The sequence below is a fragment of the Meles meles genome, chromosome 18 (genome assembly GCF_922984935.1).
Source record: "Meles meles chromosome 18, mMelMel3.1 paternal haplotype, whole genome shotgun sequence".
NCBI classification, from domain to species: Eukaryota; Metazoa; Chordata; class Mammalia; order Carnivora; family Mustelidae; genus Meles; species Meles meles.
The window spans coordinates 29,837,392-29,856,715 of NC_060083.1; the positions used below are offsets into that span (position 1 = coordinate 29,837,392).

General features: G+C 34.7%; 1 protein-coding gene across 2 annotated transcripts in view; it reads right to left on the bottom strand.

Moving 5' to 3' along the window:
* BRIP1 (BRCA1 interacting helicase 1) overlaps positions 1-19,324 on the bottom strand; it is a 183,491-nt gene that overhangs the window by 23,112 nt on the left and 141,055 nt on the right. For both annotated transcript variants that reach the window (XM_045985542.1, XM_045985543.1), the window contains one exon: positions 6,069-6,181. In XM_045985542.1, coding sequence (XP_045841498.1) covers positions 6,069-6,181 — 113 coding nt within the window. The remainder of the gene's footprint in view (positions 1-6,068; positions 6,182-19,324) is intronic.

The window sequence follows — 19,324 nt, forward strand, 5'->3', positions numbered from 1 at the left end:
TTGGGTGGGCCCCCTTAACCAGGAAATTATGCCCTTCAATTCTGAGCATTTTTCTTGAATTATTTCTTTGATAGATTTAAGTTCTTCCATATTTTTTCTTCTATATTTTCATCTTCTATATTTTCTCTGGTCTTTTCCTGTAGATCTCCTTTTTATCAGAGGTTGCTTCTTGCATACTGATCTTTAAATTTTCCCTCTTTGTTGTTTTTTTGTTTTGTTTTGCTTTGACTGAGGAAATTTCAATTTTATCTTCTGAGCCCAATTCGACATTTAAAATTTGCTATCATGTTAATGCCTGAAATCTTCTTTTTTTTTCCCATTTTATTTATTTTTTCAGCGTAACAGTATTCATTGTTTTTGTACAACACCCAGTGCTCCATGCAAAACGTGCCCTCTCTATTACCCACCACCTGTTCCCCCTACCTCCCACCCCTGACCCTTCAAAACCCTCAGGTTGTTTTTCAGAGTCCATAGTCTCTTATGCTTCACCTCCCCTTCCAAATTTTTTTTTTTTTAATAAACATATAATGTATTTTTATCCCCAGGGGTACAGGTCTGTGAATCGCCAGGTTTACACACTTCACAGCATTCACGATAGCACATACCCTCCCCAATGTCCATAGCCCCCTCCCCCTCTCCCAATCCCACCTCCCCCCAGCAACCCCCAGTTTGTTTTGTGAGATTAAGAGTCATTTATGGTTTGTCTCCCTCCCAATCCCATCTTGTTTCATTTATTCTTCTCCTATCCCCCTAACCCCCCATGTTGCTTCTCCATGTCCTCATATCAGGGAGATCATATGATAGTTGTCTTTCTCCGATTGACTTATTTCACTAAGCATGATACTCTCTAGTTCCATCCACGTCGTCGCAAATGGCAAGATTTCATTTCTTTTGATGGCTGCATAGTATTCCATTGTGTATATATACCAAATCTTCTTTATCCATTCATCTGTTGATGGACATCTAGGTTCTTTCCATAGTTTGGCTATTGTAGACATTGCTGCTATAAACATTCGGGTACACGTGCCCCTTCGGATCACTATGTTTGTATCTTTAGGGTAAATACCCAGTAGTGCAATTGCTGGGTCATAGGGTAGTTCTATTTTCAACATTTTGAGGAACCTCCATGCTGTTTTCCAGAGTGGTTGCACCAGCTTGCATTCCCACCAACAGTGGAGGAGGGTTCCCCCTTCTCCGCATCCTCGCCAGCATCTGTCATTTCCTGACTTGTTAATTTTAGCCATTCTGACTGGTGTGAGGTGATATCTCATTGTGGTTTTGATTTGTATTTCCCTGATGCCGAGTGACGTGGAGCACTTTTTCATGTGTCTGTTGGCCATCTGGATGTCTTCTTTGCAGAAATCTTCTTAAAATAAATCTGTTCTTATTTCATGGAGGAAGTATCTTACCCTCCATGGATAATGGGTTGGCTAACTAAGCCCACACAGGAAATTTAGTCCCTATCTTGTTTTTATACAAAGTAGGAATGGTAATCACATTTTCAGAGGGTTAAAGAAAAAATAAAGAAGAATATGGGTGCAGACTGTACATGGCCCCAAACCCCTAAAATATGTATTGTACACTCCTTTACAGAAAATGTTTGACCAACCTCTGTTCTATTGCACTGTTTCTGTTTTCTACAAGTTCTTCCACCCTGTTTTTGTTTCATTGGTATAATTCTGTTGTTGTTTTGATCTGTATTTTTCATGTTACAGACCTCTTTTGATTATCTGGTGGTCACTCTTTACACTTATGTAAGAGTAAAGTTTTAAAATGTTGATTGATAGCTCTGCCTACACAGATGTGGCTTACATACAGGGAAGCTTTGCCAGAGTAAGGTACTTCAGTAGGAACAGGACCACTTTGCTACTATCTTTAGTATCTTTAGGTCTTTACTCATGAGGTCATTAACATCCCTAGATAGGAATACTGTACTTTCCTGACTCAGAGACATAAAATTGATTATAAGCCTATTCAGAGCTGAGAAGAAAAGGGGGGTAGAGTTCTCACATTCCATAAACAGACTTTCCTTAACTCCCATCTTTAATACATCCTTAGCTATACCTGGAGTTGAAGAATATGTAAATTCTCTAATAAAATCTCTCCAGAGTAAATTTGAGTGGGGGAGGGGGTTGTCTATTCATAGTTACTTGCAATCAATTCTTTTGTGATTATTCCTACTTTAAATGATACTTTAGAATGTCCCCACGTCCTAAGCTTTTCCATGCCTGAATCTGAAGAATTTTGTTGGCTTTCACAACAGTTTTCTTTTGCCTGCTAAGTCACTCAATCATTCACCTGTTCTCTGGTGTTCAAAATTTGCTGACATCTCAGCTGTTAGTGTCCCCTCTCCCACTCTTTTTAACTTTGTAGTTTTGGCAATTTTATAATTTTTATTCCTGTAGCTTCGTGGAATTTTGAGTGGAGTGAAGATTAATACAAATGTTTGATTTTTCTAGAGATTTAAAACAATCTAAATTTTATGACCTTTTGTTGATATTATTTTAAAGTAACTCATAGGTTCTAAGGCACCAGACCACAAAATTAGTCAGGAAAGGAAGATAGTGCAAATATTATAGACCAGTATTGAAAATTAATGGAAAATTGGGGTGCCATTCTATTTTTTATTCCATTTTGATTTATTTTTAAATGTTCTATAGTAGAAAGGCATTTAAGTTATCAAAACAGTTCAGAGAAAAGAATTTTACCTTTTCTTTTTTCCATTGTTTTCATTCTGCCTTGTTCAAATGAATTATGTCCACTTAAGTCAAAGATTATACTTTCAGTAAAGCAGACCCGTTAGGAAACTCATAGTGCAGTTGTAACCTGGTCACAAAACCATCTGGTACATTCCCAAAGGCTGTTATTACATTTCATGGACTATATTACTTCAAATACTCTAACAGTCCCATGTGGACTTAAAAAAAAGATTTAAAAAAAAAACAAAAACCAAAAATCCTCAATTTGTTTCTGCTTACTTTAGACCTTCTAGACTTATCCCTTATAAGAAGAGTGCCTGATTATAAGTACCTTTTAGGTCAATCAATACATATTATGAGTTTTATCAAGTGATGTAAAACATTTACTTGATTTTTAAATGAGTATTTCTTTGAAATAAAAAGCTGCTACTTGTTGATACTGTTTCCCTGAAAATCAATACAAGAACAGTTGGGCTATCAATTTTTAATAATAAAATATGAAAACTACAGCATTATATATCAAATGTTACAAACACATTTTTTATGAAATTCTAAAAGACTATGTTTTGAAGCTCTAGACGCTCTCTGACTAACATGGTATAGTGGGGAAAGCATCAAACCCACCACCATTTTTCATGAATTCAACAAGTATTTATTGAGCATCCAAGCCCCAAGCTGAGGTATAATTGGTTGCTGAGAATGTAAAACACATATTTAGGGAAGGAGACAGACATATAAACACGTTATTACAATACAATGAGATATATGTGTAAGAGACAGAATGTATAAACTACTAGAGGTCTCCTAAGGAGTAAATAACTAGTTGGAAAAGTAAAAAGAAATCTTCATAAAGGACACGACCTTCAACTAGGTTTTGATTGGTAAACTTGCCAAATTAATTGTCTGATAGCTTGTACGCCAAAGCAGAAAGTAGTAAAAGGATATAGTATGTTTAACAGTAAGATGTTTCATGTTTAACAGTGAGAGCTTTAGAGGATAAAGGTAGGGTCTAAGGATGAAAAAGCAGGTCTTGAAGTTTTAAAAGTAGGTGGGGCCAAGATATAAAGGCCCATTTAGTAGTTATATGCTGTTAGATAAGTAATTTCACTTTTTACAATCTGTTTAATATATGCAGAAAATGTTTATAAATGACAAAGTAGGATATAAACATATTTTTGCTTCGGGATGCCTGGGTGGCTTCGTTGGGTGAGTGTCTGCGTTTGGCTCAAGTCATGATCCCAGGGTCCTGGGACTGACTCCCACATTGGGCTCCCTGCTCAGGTCTCCCTGTTCAGCGGAGAGCCTGCTTCTTCCTCTCCCTCTGTCTGCTACTACCCCTGCTTGTGCTCTCTCTCTCTTTCTGTGTCAAATAAATAAATACAATCTTAAGAATATTTACTGTTATGAAATTAAGTACAGTGACTAAAAGTCAAGAATTTTAAATAATATTCAGGCTCCCCTAGAAACTATTTGCTGAATATTAAAATAAAAAAACAAGAACACAAACAGGTCATCAATAGGGAGGCACCAAGTAAGCAGTGAAATGCTTCAAGAACAATTTATAGGGTGCCTGGGTGGCTCAGTGGGTTAAGCCTCTGCCTTTGGCTCAGGTCAAGATCTCAGGGTCCTGGGATGGAGTCCCGAGTCTGGCTCTCCGCTCAGCGGGGAGCCTGCTTCCCTCTCTCTTTATGCCTGCCTCTCTGCCTACTTGTGATCTCTCTCTCTGTGTGTCAAATAAATAAATAAATAAAATCTTAAAAAAAAAAAAAAGAACAATTTATAGTGCAACTTGATGCCAAGTACCAATGAAATTTCTAGGCAAAGAAGGGCAGCAGCTTAACATATCAATAGATTAACCATAGAACAGAATCATTCAATTTGAAGGGAAACACCTGCAGAATATCATTTTTAAATGATGGGGAAGGGAGTGGGTGATGTGTTCTGGGACTTAAATCCAGCTGTTGTAGTCCTATGTCATTAGCTATCTGTAAATCTGAACTCAAACGCAATCTAATATGTTTATGTGTAAATAGGCTAATGTGAGTGAAAAAGACATGAGAAAAATTTAAATTCTGGATTTGGTTAGGTCAGATTACAGTTAGGTATGGGTCTTTGGCTGAATAGAAAATATGTCAAATGGTCATGTTTTCATGAATTTATTTATTTTTTAAAGATTTTATTTATCTATTTGACAGACAGAGATCACAAGTAGGCAGAGAGAGAGGAGGAAGCAGGCTCCCCGCTGAGCAGAGAGCCCGATGTGGGGCTCGACCCCAGGACACTGGCATCATGACCTAAGCTGAAGGCAGAGGCTTAACCCACTGAGCCACCCAGGCACCCCTCATGAATTTATTCTTAACCTGCATTCTTTTTTTTTTTTTTTTGATTTAGATTTTTTTTTCCCATTTTATTTATTTTTTCAGCATAACAGTATTCATTCTTTTTGCACAACACCCAGTGTGCATTCTTTTATTTTGATTATATGAGTGCCTTACAACCTCACAGGAAAAAATTATTACATGGTCTTAACTAATTACAATTTCATGAATAGAGAATATAAAATATTAGATTATTAAAAGTCTAAGGATTCAAGTTTTATAAATTAAATGCTATGTTCTACAATATGAAAATTATGTTAGAAAATGGTGATTTAATAACTAATTCCACAAAACACAAATCTTATTGGGCCAGAATCCTTAGGAAAATAAGTATTATAATTAAATGTTATTATTAGTGGCATTAATACTTCAGCTTTTTAAATTTTTTTAAAAAAATTTATTTTTAAAAATATTTATTTGAGAGTAAGAGAGAGAGTGTGTGTGTGCACAGGGAGAGGGATAAAGGTGGGGGAGAATCTGAAACTGACTTCTCACTGAGCACGGAGCCTTAGGTGGCGCTTGACCTCACAACCCTGAGATCATGACCTGAGCTAAAACAAAGAGTCAGATCTTCAACGAACTGAGCCACCCAGGTGCCCCTAAAAGCATGGTTTCTTTTAACTTCTCTTGAATGGTTTGCTTTATACGCATAAAATCATTATCTAATTTCTGATGTTCACAGGATAAAATTTTTACTGTTTGGTTGTGAACTTCTATAAACGTTTACTGAGTACCTCTTCTGTGTGACATTCATTGATCAATCATAAATCTTCTTTGAACTTTAGCAAATTTTGATGTTTTAGGGTTTCATTTATTCCACTGATTTTTTTCAGCTTTCACTTGTGACAGCTATCATTAAAAATATATCAGTTCCTAAGGTTCTAATAAAAGAAAATGCTATCAAATTTATTCTAAGAAGCAACAAAACTATGTTTTCTATAGCCCAGAACACAGATAACATTACAGTAACATTATGTTAAATTTCACTTACCTACCTAGGGCCTGGTTTAAGGCCCTATATGCTTGAATTTCATACCACTGACGACCAGGTAAAAGACCTCTCAATTTTGAGTGTTGATCATTGTATTGTCGCTTTAGTTCAACCTAATAATTTAAAAAATATTAAAAATATAGTAAATAAATCAAGGTTCATTTAAAAAATCATATTAACTCCTAATATTCTGAACATCACTTTATTAAGTTAGAGAGATTTCTTTTCAGTGTATCAGTACTAAATTTTATTCAGTTCCTTTAAAATATGTCTATGCAGGGATGCCTGGGTGGCTCAGTTGGTTAAGTGTCTGCCTTCAGATCAGGTCATGATCCCAGAGTCCTGGGATCAAGCCCCACAACGGTCTTCCTGCTCAGTGGGGAGCCTGTTTCTGCCTCTGCTGCCACTCCCCCTGATTCTGCTCTCTCTCTTTCTCTGATAAACAATTAAATATTTAAAAAATAAGTGAAAATTTGAAAAAAGAAAACATGTCTATTCATACTTACTTTCCCTGAATTCCTCCATGCAACTAATTAGCTGTTTGATTAAGTCAAAAGTTTTATTGAGAAGGGGGGCGCCTGGGTGGCTCAGTGGGTTAAGCCGCTGCCTTCGGCTCAGGTCATGATCTCGGGGTGCTGGGATCGAGTCCCACATTGGGCTCTCTGCTCAGCAGGGAGCCTGCTTCCCTCTCTCTCTCTCTCTGCCTGCCTCTCTGTCTACTTGTGATCTCTCTCTGTCAAATAAATAAAAAATAAAATCTTAAAAAAAAAAAGTTTTATTGAGAAATAATTTACATAGAATAAAATTCACACATTTTCAAGGTATATATAGATAAATCATGACAAATGTTTTGTCATGTAACCACCACCATAACCATGATATATTTTCAGCACACCCTAAATCTCCTTTCTATTCCTTTTCAGTCTCTCCTTTCCTGCTAATGTTGTCAACCAATAATCTGCTTTCTGTTTTGCCTTTTCTAGAATTCCTTGTAAATGTTATTACACAGTATGTTATCATTTGTCTTTTTCATTTAGCATAATGATTTTGGAATTCATTCATGTTGAAACATACATCAAAGATTATTTTTTAATGTTCATTCAGACTGATAATCTCTTTTTTAATTGGGATGTTTAGACCACTCACATTTAATGTAAATATTGTTTTGATTTGGGTTTAGATCTATACCAGCAGAATACACATTCTTCTCAAGTGCACATGGAATATTCTCCAGGAAGGATTATATGTTGGCCACAAAATATGTCTTAAGAAATTTAAGAAGATTGAAATCATATAATACACCTTTTCCAACAACAATAGTATGAAATTAGAAATCAATAACATAAGGAAAACTGGAATATTCACAAATATGTGGAAATAAATAACACAACTGAATAATCAATGGATCAGAGAAGAAATCAGAAGAGAACTCAAAAAGTATCTTTTTTTTTTTTAAAGATTTTACTTATTTATTTGACAGAGATCACAAGCAGGCAGAGAGGTAGGTGGGTGAGGGTGGTGGGGAGAAGCAGGCTTCCTGCTGAGCAGAGAGCCTAACACGGGGTCCGATCCCAGCACCCTGAGATCATGACCTGAGCCAAAGGCAGAGGCTTAACCCACTGAGCCTTCCAGGCACCCCAAAAAGTATCTTGATACAAATGAAAAGGGAAACACAACAAACCAAAAATATCAGCAAATGCAGTTCTAAAAGAAAAGTTTATAGTGATAAACATCTATAATAAGAAAAAAACAAAATAAACAGATAAACAACCTAGCTTTCCATTTTAAGAAACTAGAAAAAGAACAAACTAATCTTAAACTTAAGGAAACTAAGATGAGAGCAAAAATAAAATTAAGGCTAGAAAACAATGGAAAAAAATCATTGAAACTAAGAGTTTTTTTTTAAAACATAAAACTGATAAATTTTTTGCTAACTAAGCAAAAGAAAAGGTCAAAAAGTGATAAGTGAGAGAACATTACATCTGATACTACAGAAATACAGAGGATCATAAGAGACCACTGTGAACAATTCTATGCTTGGATAAATTCCTACAAATATACAACCTACGAAGATTAAATCATGAAGAGATTAAAAAATCTGAACAGATCTGTAACAAGAAAGATGAAGCAGTAATAAAAAATCTGAACAAAAACAATCCTAGGGCCGGTTGGCTTCACTGATTAATTCTATTGAGCATTTAAGATAGAATTAACAACGTTCCTTCTCAAATGCTTCCAAAATACTGAAGAGAAGGGAAAACTTCCAAAATCATTTTAAGAGGTCAGCACTACCCACATACCAAAGCCAGATAAGGATGCTACAATAAGAGAAAATTATAGGACTATACCCCTATATGATAAAACATTGTTAACAAAAATCCTCAACAAAATATCAGCAAACAATTCAATAGCACAATAAGAGAATCAAACACATGATCAAGTGGGATGCAAGACTGGTTTAACTATACAAGTCAACAAATATGATACACCACATTAATAGAAGGGAGAATAAAAACCTTATAATCATCTCAATAGATGCAAAAAAAGCATCTGAAAAGATTCAACATCCTTTCACGATCAAATATAAAAGGAATGTAGCTCAACATAATAAAGGCCATATATAATAAGTCCACAGTTAATATCATACTCAGTGGTGAAGAGTTGAAAACTTTTCTTCTAGTATCGGGAACAGGACAAAGGTGTCCACTCTAACCATTTCTATTCAACAAAGTACTGAAAAGTCCTAGCCAGAACAATTATGTAAGAAATAAAAGGTATCCAAATCAGAAAGGAAGAAAACTATCTTTGTTTGCATATGTAGAAAACCCTATAGACTCTACCAAAACACTGTCAGCACTAATCAAATTTAGTAAAGTTGGAGGATATAAAACCAACATAAAAAAATCAGTTGTATTTCCATACACTAACAATAAACTACCCAAAAAATAAAAAAAGAAAAAAAAAGAAATTAGGAAAACAGTCTCATTTACAATAGCATCAAAATGAACAAAATACTTTGGGATAAATTAAGCAAAGGACACAAAAGATCTTTACACTGAAAACTGTAAGACAGTGGTGAAAGAAATAGAAGAAACACAAATAAATGGAAAGATCCTGTGCTTATGCACTGGAATACTTAGCATTGCTAAGATGTCCTTACTACCCAAAGTGATCTACAGATTCAATGCAATCCCCCATCAAAATCCAAGAGGCATCTTTTACAGGACTAGATGAATGATATCTGGCTGGTAACCCACATGAAAAGATGCTTAACTTTACTAGTAAATGAAGAAATGCAAATTTAATAATTCCATTGCTTTTATCTGCAGAATACTGACAAATACTTACTGAAAGTATTTATATATTCCTACAAGTACTAATAGAATAATATGTACAAGAATATTCACTGCATCTCTGCATTGAAGACAAATAACAACCTATCAAGTGGATTAATTAAATATGTTGTATTAATTTATTCTGAGATAAATATTGGGTTATTAAAAGAAATATTTAAACATTTTGACATGGAAATTTAACCAAAATATATTTTGTAAATGAAAATCACACCCACACAGAACCAAGTATCAAATTTTTAAAAAGGACTACAATTTAGATCAATGCCAATTCTAAAAGAACACCCAAAAAGATTTAAAACCAAAATTCTGACATGAACCACACGGGAGAGAGTTCAAAGATTATATTCTTTGAGCTTTTCCCATATTTCCCCTAAAAAACTGTCAAATCATGCTCATACAAATTCAAGATGATCAGCTACTAACTGAACTACCTATAAAAAACAAAAATCAATATTTTTCAGAGAATAATGGAGTCCAGAATCTCTGTAATGTACCATCTACAATATCTAGTGCACAATAAAAATTACTAACAAGTGTGATCCATAATTAAAGAAAAAAAAAAAGACAGTCAACAGAAACCAAACTAGCAAGGGCCCAGCTGTTAGAATTAGCCAAGACTTTCTTGTAGCTGTTACAGATATATTTAAATAACTTGGAAACAAAGAGTTTAATGCATAAACTTTAGGGAATCTCAGTAGGGAAGCAGAAACTATAAAAAAAGACCCAAATGTAAGTTCTACACCTGAAAAATACAGTAACTGAAATAAAAACCCATTGGATGGGTTTAACAGCATTAGAGAGAAGATGGAAGAGCTGGTAAGTCTTAAAACAGATCCACAGAACCCATGAAAAACATCAACTAGAGTAAAATAACTTCATGCACACCAAAAACATGGGTGTGAAAGAATCAAAGCATATGAAAGCACTCAGTGATGATCTAAACAAACTTAAAATTCAGAGCTAAACAGTACTAATGCATTTGAGACAATATTTACTGCCTCAAAGCCTCCACTATTACAGGATATCAAGAATCTTTTACTTTTCCAAGTGACTGAATCTACATTAATTTTTCTATCTAGGTACTAACACAAAGTACTAACACATAGAAACTGTGTTAAACTTCTTTGCTCGAAAGAAATCACAATAAATTCTGCTATCTAGTCAACTGAACTTGATAGTATAATTATATCCCTTCTCAAAGAGACTCACAGTTAATTAGAGGACATAAAACTACATTCCTATTAAAAGCAGTATCACACCAAAGGATTCCACACCCAGCCTTCATCTGGTCTTCATAAAAATTGTTAAATTTACATCATCCTGAAAGTGGACTACTTTCATACAAAGTCAGAGTGTATGGTATCCACAATTCATAATGACCTATTTAAATATAAGATAATGAGCTTTTTCCTGTAAAAGCTCTCCTCTAAAAAGATGCAAGTTCCGAGTAAAAGGAAATTACGCATTATGATTTTATATTTTTATACACTAAGTCAATGAACAGAGTTGTTTTTTTGTTGTTGTTGTTTTTGTTTGTTTCTTGAGCGACAGAGAAAGAGAGAGAGAGAAAGAAAGAGGATGGGAGGGACAAAGGGAGAGAGAGAGAAAATCTTAAGCAGGTCTGTGCTGGGCATCCAAGAGTTGGACACCCAACCAAATGAGCCACCCAGGCATCCCAAAAGGGGTTATTTTTAGGCAGTTTTCAAGAATGCTATAGAGTCAATTATGTCTCAACAAAGCTTAAAAAACAAAACAAAAACAAAAACAGAACCTAAATAAAAAAGAATGCTGGAGAAATATCAAAAATAGAACACTTAGGGGTGCCTGGATGGCTGAGTAGGTTAAGCTTCTGCCTTCGGCTCAGGTCATGATCTCAGGGTCCTGGGATTGAGCCCCGCATCAGGCTCTCTGCTCAGCGGGGAGCCTGCTTCCTCCTCTCTCTCTCTGCCTACTTGTAATCTCTGTCAAATAAATAAATAAAATCTTTAAAAAATATATAACACTTAAAGTAGAAAAATTGATATAATGGGAGAAAGAAACTTTTGGTAGTTTAAAGAAACACTGAATTTAGACTAATATTTACAGTTTCACTTAGTACAAAGCATCTGTGATAGGCAGTACAAAGATGAGTTAGGGGCTCCTGAGTGGCTCAGTCATTTAAGTGCCTGACTCCTGATTTTGACTCAGGTCAGGATCTCAGGATAGTGAGACTGAGCTCTGTGTTGGGCTCCACGCTCAGTGGGTAGACTGCTTGAGATTCTCTCTCTTCCTTTCCCTCTGTCCCTCCCCCTGCTCATGTTCACATGCTTTCTCTAATAAAAAAATAAATCTTAAAAAAAAAAAAAAAGGTGACTTAAAAATATGTTCTGCCTAGCAAGATTTTGTAAGGAACATTAAAGAATAGGAGTACAAATGGCCATCAAGTATATTTAAGTTTTAAAGTATTTACTTTGATTACAGTGTATAGAAGTAAGAAGAATTGAGACATGAAGACACAATATGAATTTGGTACAAAAGTAATGAGAGCCTTACCTAGAAAGGCAAAGGGAATGGAAAAGAGGTCCAGGTTTGTAACACACTGTGGAGCTACAGAACATCAGTAACAAAGTAGATATAGGACTTACCAAAGATAGGAAAGTCAAAAATGACTCGACAAAATTTCCAGCCACCAGAGAGAAGCAATTTACTAATCCACCAAGAGAAAACAAGAATAGGAGTTTAAGGAAGAAGATACACTTGGCTTAATTCTTGATAATTTCTGGGGCACCTGGCTGGCTTGGTTGGTAGAATATCCAACTCTTGATCTGGGGGTCATGAGTGAAAACTCTAGAGTCAAAACACTACATAGCTCCTATGAGTGATCTTAGGTAAGTCAATTCTGTTGTGGCTTACTTTTCCTAATTAGAAATGGAATGAGTAAGAAATCTAATTAAAATAAAATTTAAAATGGTTCTCAAATACAACAACAACAATTTAATCACCTATAACAATCTGCTAGTATTAGAAGCTCACAGAAATTGACTATAATACCTAGGAACCAGTTATCTAATGTAAAAGAGTAGGAATTGCTCTTTTCATTTAGTCAACTTCTAAAGATCTCCTATGTACTATTCCTGAGGAAGTATATTTTATATTATATATAATAGTATATTTTTGTAGTATATGCCTGATCAAAGATATAAAGAGTTACTTTCTTGGAAAAATCCTGGAATTCAAGATAAATTAAAAAATTAGTTTTAAGAAGTTTTAAAACTACTCAAAATCTCTTCAATACAGTCTTTAATACTATGAACCTTTTTAATATTATGAACCTTTTTAAATAAAGGGACAAATGTTAGATGAGAAATCAGAAGGGTACACGCCTAAGAAGTAACTTTCAAGTTGATAGGAAATAAACTACATTTTATATCCCCTCAAAATAATCTGTCAAATTTTTGTATTAACTTTATAACTAGAATACAAATGAAATAAACTTTCCTTTAAGTGTTATAGGCTATGCTTTAAAAATATATACAATAAATAATATGGTATCATAAGAAATATTAGGTAATAGCATATAAAAATTTTACATAATTTAGAGATAAATATTATAATATGTAGAGATTAAAAGAAAATATGCTTTAAAAATTCTATCCACTGGGAAAAATAAACATTTCCTACCTATCTCCAAAATGTAAGTAGTTTTTCTATATTTTATATCCTCCATATTCCCCTCTGTATTCTATAGAATATATCCTATATTCTATACTCTCCAATCCCCACCAAACTGTAGCATTTATCTTTTGTCAGTCACAATAGCTTAAGAGTTTTCAAGTTTTCCTACACCTTGTTTCAGACAAATACTTTAAAATGCTCACTCCACCTATGGTAACAGTTGTTCTAGGATTTATTAGTTATAAATGAAGTAGAGATAATGTAGTAACTATTAGATGAAATAAACAAAATTATCTCTCCTTGGTCTTTTAGTTTTCATTAAAACAAACTAATTTTTATGTATGACAACATGAATTCAATTTCTTATAAATTCTCAAATACTTTTTACAGTGCAAATTGTCTTTAAAATAGAGCCAGTATTTTACCCAGATAAATTTTTTTAGATGAAAAGAAAGAAACAAAAAACTTTTAAAAGTAAATATACATGCCGGTTAACATTAAAATATTTTTTTATTAAATAAAGAAACAGACTTTTAAAAATTAATAAAAAGTAAAAGTTGTCTTGGGGAAACATATTTAGTTAGGGAAAGCAAAACTAAAGGTTTAGAAAAAGTAGGAAGCTAGTATACCTCATTTTAATGACATGAGAATCTATTTCATCATATACTTAGGGATTATCAGGCACAAAAATCAATGCCCAATTTAAAATGACATAAAGCATATGTGAAAAAGCCAGTTTCTCCTGCCAGCAAATAGCCTAAATGTTAAGCAAACCAAAGGCTGGAAGGGATTAGTTGAAATGTCAAAAGACAACCTTTTACTTTTACCTGCTCATCCTTATAAACACATTCTCATCCCTGAGGCATGTTTTCCAAACAAATAGTTTCAATGTGCAGCAGCAAAAGACCCAAGGCAAGCTCTGCCATCTTGTAACTGTCAAAGAGATTAGTCTTTGATCTATTTGGGAGGTCATGTCCACATTCACATTAGCAATACAGTCTAACAACATTATACCTGTTGACCAATCTTTCTTTAGTGCCTCATGAGACAGACGTTTTATATTATGGAAGTTAACTGTGAATGTTTTTTCTGAGTTTTGACAGAAAGTAAACACCATAAACTAAGCTCAAGTGTGGTTTGGAAAAATGATCTTGTAGACCAGTTAACATTACTTTTCAAATACATTTTCAAATACATTTTACAAGGCTTTCCCAAAATAGAAAGCCATATTTAATTGTATACTCTAGAAGGAGTTCAAACCATTTGGTCCCCACCCCCATAAATTAGAGTATGTGTAATTTTGGAGGAATGTGTGAACAGCAGAGAGAAATCAAGCTATTTTATCAAAGGTTGCAAACTGAGGGCCCAAAGTTGTATTTTCTGTGGCCCCCGTACTGTAGCTTAAAATAATCTGAGCTATTTGCCAACCCTCAACTAGTCCACTCATTTAAATAATCTGTTTAACTCTTAGCGGCTTGCATTTGCAACCCACTGGTTCAGATGCTACACTGACTCACAAAACATTTTTTTTTAAAGATTTTATTTATTTATTTGACAGATAGAGATCACAAATAAGCAGAGAGGCAGGCAGAGAGAGGGGAGGGGGAGAAGCAGGCTCCCAGGACCCTGGGATCATGACCTGAGCCTAACTAAGGCAGAGGCTTTAACCCACCGAGCCACCCAGGCACCCCACAAAACTTTTTTTTTTTCATCAAGTTCACACAAAATGAAAATACACTCTTAATATCATAGTTTCTAGACAACTAAATTTGATGCTTCTGCATCAAAAGCTAACCTGACATAAGCAGAGATGAGATCCTGAACACCAAAGATAGATAAATCAAAACTGAGGTGGTACTTAACAGAACTATGTAAAAATACACATATAGCTTTCAAGCAGAAGTTATATGGTTTTGGATTCTGATTTTACTATTACATTATAATATACTTGAGATCAACCAGTAAATTCCTTAGGTCCTTCAATAACTCAGTTTTACTGGAGACAGTATAGGTAGTACACTAGTAATGGGCACAGTGTATATTAAAATAACCACCAGGATTATACTGTATATGTGAACAAGAAATTTAACTCACAGTTTTGAATATTAGATTATTTCTTCAATTTAGTCAAACCCAACAGTGTTGACCATTAGTAGCTCTGTACAAGAGTAGCCTTTTATAAGTAGCTTCTGAAGAAATAAGTGGTATGATAAATATGAGCTAGAACTATAAATGCATCTCCTCATTTTACTGCCTCATACGAAAGGCAGGGGAATTTATCCCAAATCATACAAACACGTGTTACGATTTTAGTAATAAATGCCTTTCTAAAAGCAATCAATGTAGACAAAATGTACTCTTCCCCTTATATGTAAACTTTACAACAGAAGTTCAAGCTTTGAAACAAGACTAAGAACATATACTCAGCTATATTTATTAATTAAAAATACTTTAAAACTTTGCTTCAGAAAAATAAGCACATTTGTCTAGGAAACACTCAAGAAGAATAGTTTTATCTTTCACCAAGGTATAGAATCTAAAACATAAACACTTACAGCAAGCCAAATCTGGAAGACAGAAACTGCATTAGAGACATTTACTGCTCTATATCATCACAGTATAAACACTTTTATCAGAGTATCACAATATAAATTCCAATGGTTAGAGTTCTAAACTCAGCATAAGATCTTGTATGTAAAATAATTTAGCCAGATAAAAGGAATATAGCTGGTTTTATTTCATCTGGCATATTTTCAAAATTTCTAAACACGAAGTTAACCAAATATAGTATATATATTTTCTTAAATGGGGAAAAATGGGTTTCTGCCAAGACTTAAGAAGCCAGGCTCCCCTTTAGAGTTTAAGACCAAACACACACACACACACACAGAGAGGAGATGGTTTTCAATTATTACTTACTTTTCTTGTTACATTAGGAACCGACCACAATAATCTACCAGAAATAAGAATCAGGACATAGTAACAGACATAGTAACAGTAACATAATTTATTTCACATATGTTTTAAGGCTGCTTTGGGTAACATATTTCCTACAGAGAAAATCTGTATTAAACTCCGTTATAAATTGTCATTGTTGAAAAAAATAGCCTAGAAATTTCAAAAATAAGAAAAAAAATACATTCTCATCAAACCTAGCATCTCTTATTCTCAATATAGTCAACATATTTTATCTTAATAGGTTATAATAATTTAGCTACTATCCAGAATAGTTTATTGGTAACTCAGTAACATTTAAATAATCCTGAGGTTGCCTGGGTGACTCAGTCGGTTAAGCATCTGCCTTCGGCTCAGGTCATTATCCCAGGATCCTGGGATGGAGCCCCACGTTGGCTCTCTGCTCAGTGGGCAGTCTACTTCTCCCTCTTCTTCAGACCCTCCCTCCTGCTCATACACTCTCTCTCTTAAGTAAATAAAAAATCTTAAAAAAAAAAATCCTAGGGGCGCCTGGGTGGCTCAGTGGATTAAGCCGCTGCCTTCGGCTCAGGTCATGATCTCAGGGTGCTGGGATCGAGCCCCACATCGGGCTCTCTGCTCCGCAGGGAGCCTGCTTCCTCCTCTCTCTCTGCCTACTTGTGATCTCTCTCTGTCAAATAAATAAATAAAATCTTTAAAAAAAAAATCCTAAATAAATGCTTTAGGTAATAATGCAAAAACATTTTGTCAGTATGGAATATTAGATCTTTGGAGTTTTTAAGAAAATAATTTATCAAGATAAGAAAATGAGCTCAGAAAAAAAAAGCAGAAATTAATATTTTTCTATTAAAAGAAAAAAAAGACACTACTTTAAGACATGCAAGACAGCTTAAATACCTTAAATTGAATATGCTTATTCTATAAAGGGCAAAGTTAAACATTTTTTAAAAAAGAATAGTAAGCTTTGTGGCAATTTAGTTAGGCTATCCATAACAAAATATTGTCTAAGTAAACCTGAAAATGCTTCAATTTTCATCTCCAGATAAAGATTTATATATATAAATATAAATTATATATATGTATATGTACGTATACATATATATTCATGCTATAGTATGTTTTGATGGAGGAAGGTAAAAGTACACAGCTTGGATTCAAGGCTTTGACACTAACTAGTTGTTGACTTTGGGCAAGTCACCAGTACTCCCTCAATTTAGTTTGCTTTCTCAGTTTCTTCCTTTGTAAGTGGAAGAAAATAATTCCTGCCAACCTTACCTCACACAGATGTTGAAGAAATAAGTGACAATTAGCACAAAACAGTAAAGTATCATACAGTGGAGGTAAGTGGTCTAGAGTCACTACCTATCCCATATTTCTAAAACCCAAAGTAGGTTTGGGTGGGCTTTACATTTTGTCATACTATATTGTTCCATGCATATGAAACCCACAGGACTGACAGAGACAATGCAGGCCATCTAGCCAATATAGGCCATCTCTTAGGCTGTTCACCTCAAATCAGGGTTTAAACAACTGGATCAACTTCCTATGAAGGCGCTTAATTGATTCTATTCAATATACAGGCACATCGTTTTAATCATTCTTTTTTTTTTAAGATTTTATTTATTTATTTGACAGATAGAGATCACAAGCAGGCAGAGAGGCAGGCAGAGAGAGATGGAGAAGCAGGCTCCCTGCTGAGCAGAGAGCCCGATGCGGGACTCGATCCCAGGATCCTGGGATCATGACCTGAGCCGAAGGCAGAGACTTTAACCCACTGAGCCACCCAGGCACCCAGGCACATCGTTTTAGGTAACATAAAGTAAGTTTCTTCAGTTTGTGAATGGCTACTTTTTCATCAAATATCAATGAAAATACATACATTGGCAGGACAAAGAACAGTATTCAGTTTTGAAACATAATTTTTGATAATAATTTCTGCAAATGATCTTAAATTTTCTGACAAATAAGCACTTAATATCCTTCATAATTTTTTTATCACTGTGCAACCATTAGCTGTATGTGAACTATATAAAACATGTTAGTGGTGTAATCTATAGAATGAGTACATGACAGGTCCTTTGTTAGTCTGAATAGTATCTCATTCACATATCTGATAATCCAGAGCTTCCCTTGTTAAAGTCACATAGGAGAGCAGAATAACTATGAATAAAACCTTCTAGCAGTAACAGTAAACACAATGAAATATTATCATACATAAGAAAGCAATGTGGGGCTATAACTGGAATCCCAGTCTCTTAAAGGAATGAGCTAATATCAAGAGACTTTTTTCAAAGATTTGTTTACTTATTTGTGAGTGAGAATGAGAGAAGAGGGTAGAGAGAGAGAGAGAGTCAGCATGAGAAGGGGGAAGGTCAGAGGGAGAAGGAGATTCCCTGAAGAACAGGGAGTCCGATGCAGAACTGGATCCTGGGACTCCAGGATCATGACAACTTGAGCTGAAGGCAGTTGTTTAACCAACTGAGCGACCCAGGCGCCCCTCAAGAGACTTTTTTAAGGGGAATGAATAGTGCTGCATTCAGCAAGTGGCAGAGTACATACTCTTGTATAACTCTGGAAGAAGGCAAGATCTCTCACGCAGGAGGCTTGTGGATGTTAGAAAATGGAACACTAAGCACTTTGGGGTGGGGGTGGGAGTGTTGCATAAAAGTTTGGTGGCAATGGCCGGCATAGAAAATACAAAGTAATCACAGTAAGAGAAGGCTCAGACTCAATTTTCACATGACTCAAATTTCACATGATTAAACACTGTGACATTTAAAAACAAACATGGTCAAGAGAAAGTGTGCACATAACAAAAAGATTACATAAGTACTGAAAAATACTGAAATATATTTATTTATTTATTTTATTTGACAGAAATCACAACTAGACAGAGAGGCAGGCAGAGAGAGAGGAGGAAGCAGGCTCCCCGCGGAGCAGAGAGCCCGATGTGGGGCTCAATCCCAGGACCCTGAGATCATGACCTGAGCCCAAGGCAGAGGCTTTAACCCACTGAGCCACCCAGGCGCCCCCTGAAATATATTTAAAACTATTTATTATCTCCACAGCCCAACAAATGAATTCTGATACTTTCTCCATCTAGATTTTTTATTATGTCCAAGTTTATCTTTTAAACAGTAAGTATATGCTTATTTAAGTTATTACTTCCTATCTTTACAATATTTTTGTTATGAATATTTGATTTAGAGCTTCTCAAATGTGAATGTGTGAGTGTGGGAATAAGATATATAGGAACATAGCATTTTAAAATCTCATACTTCATCTTAGAAAGTAATGAAGACTTCTAGTTTC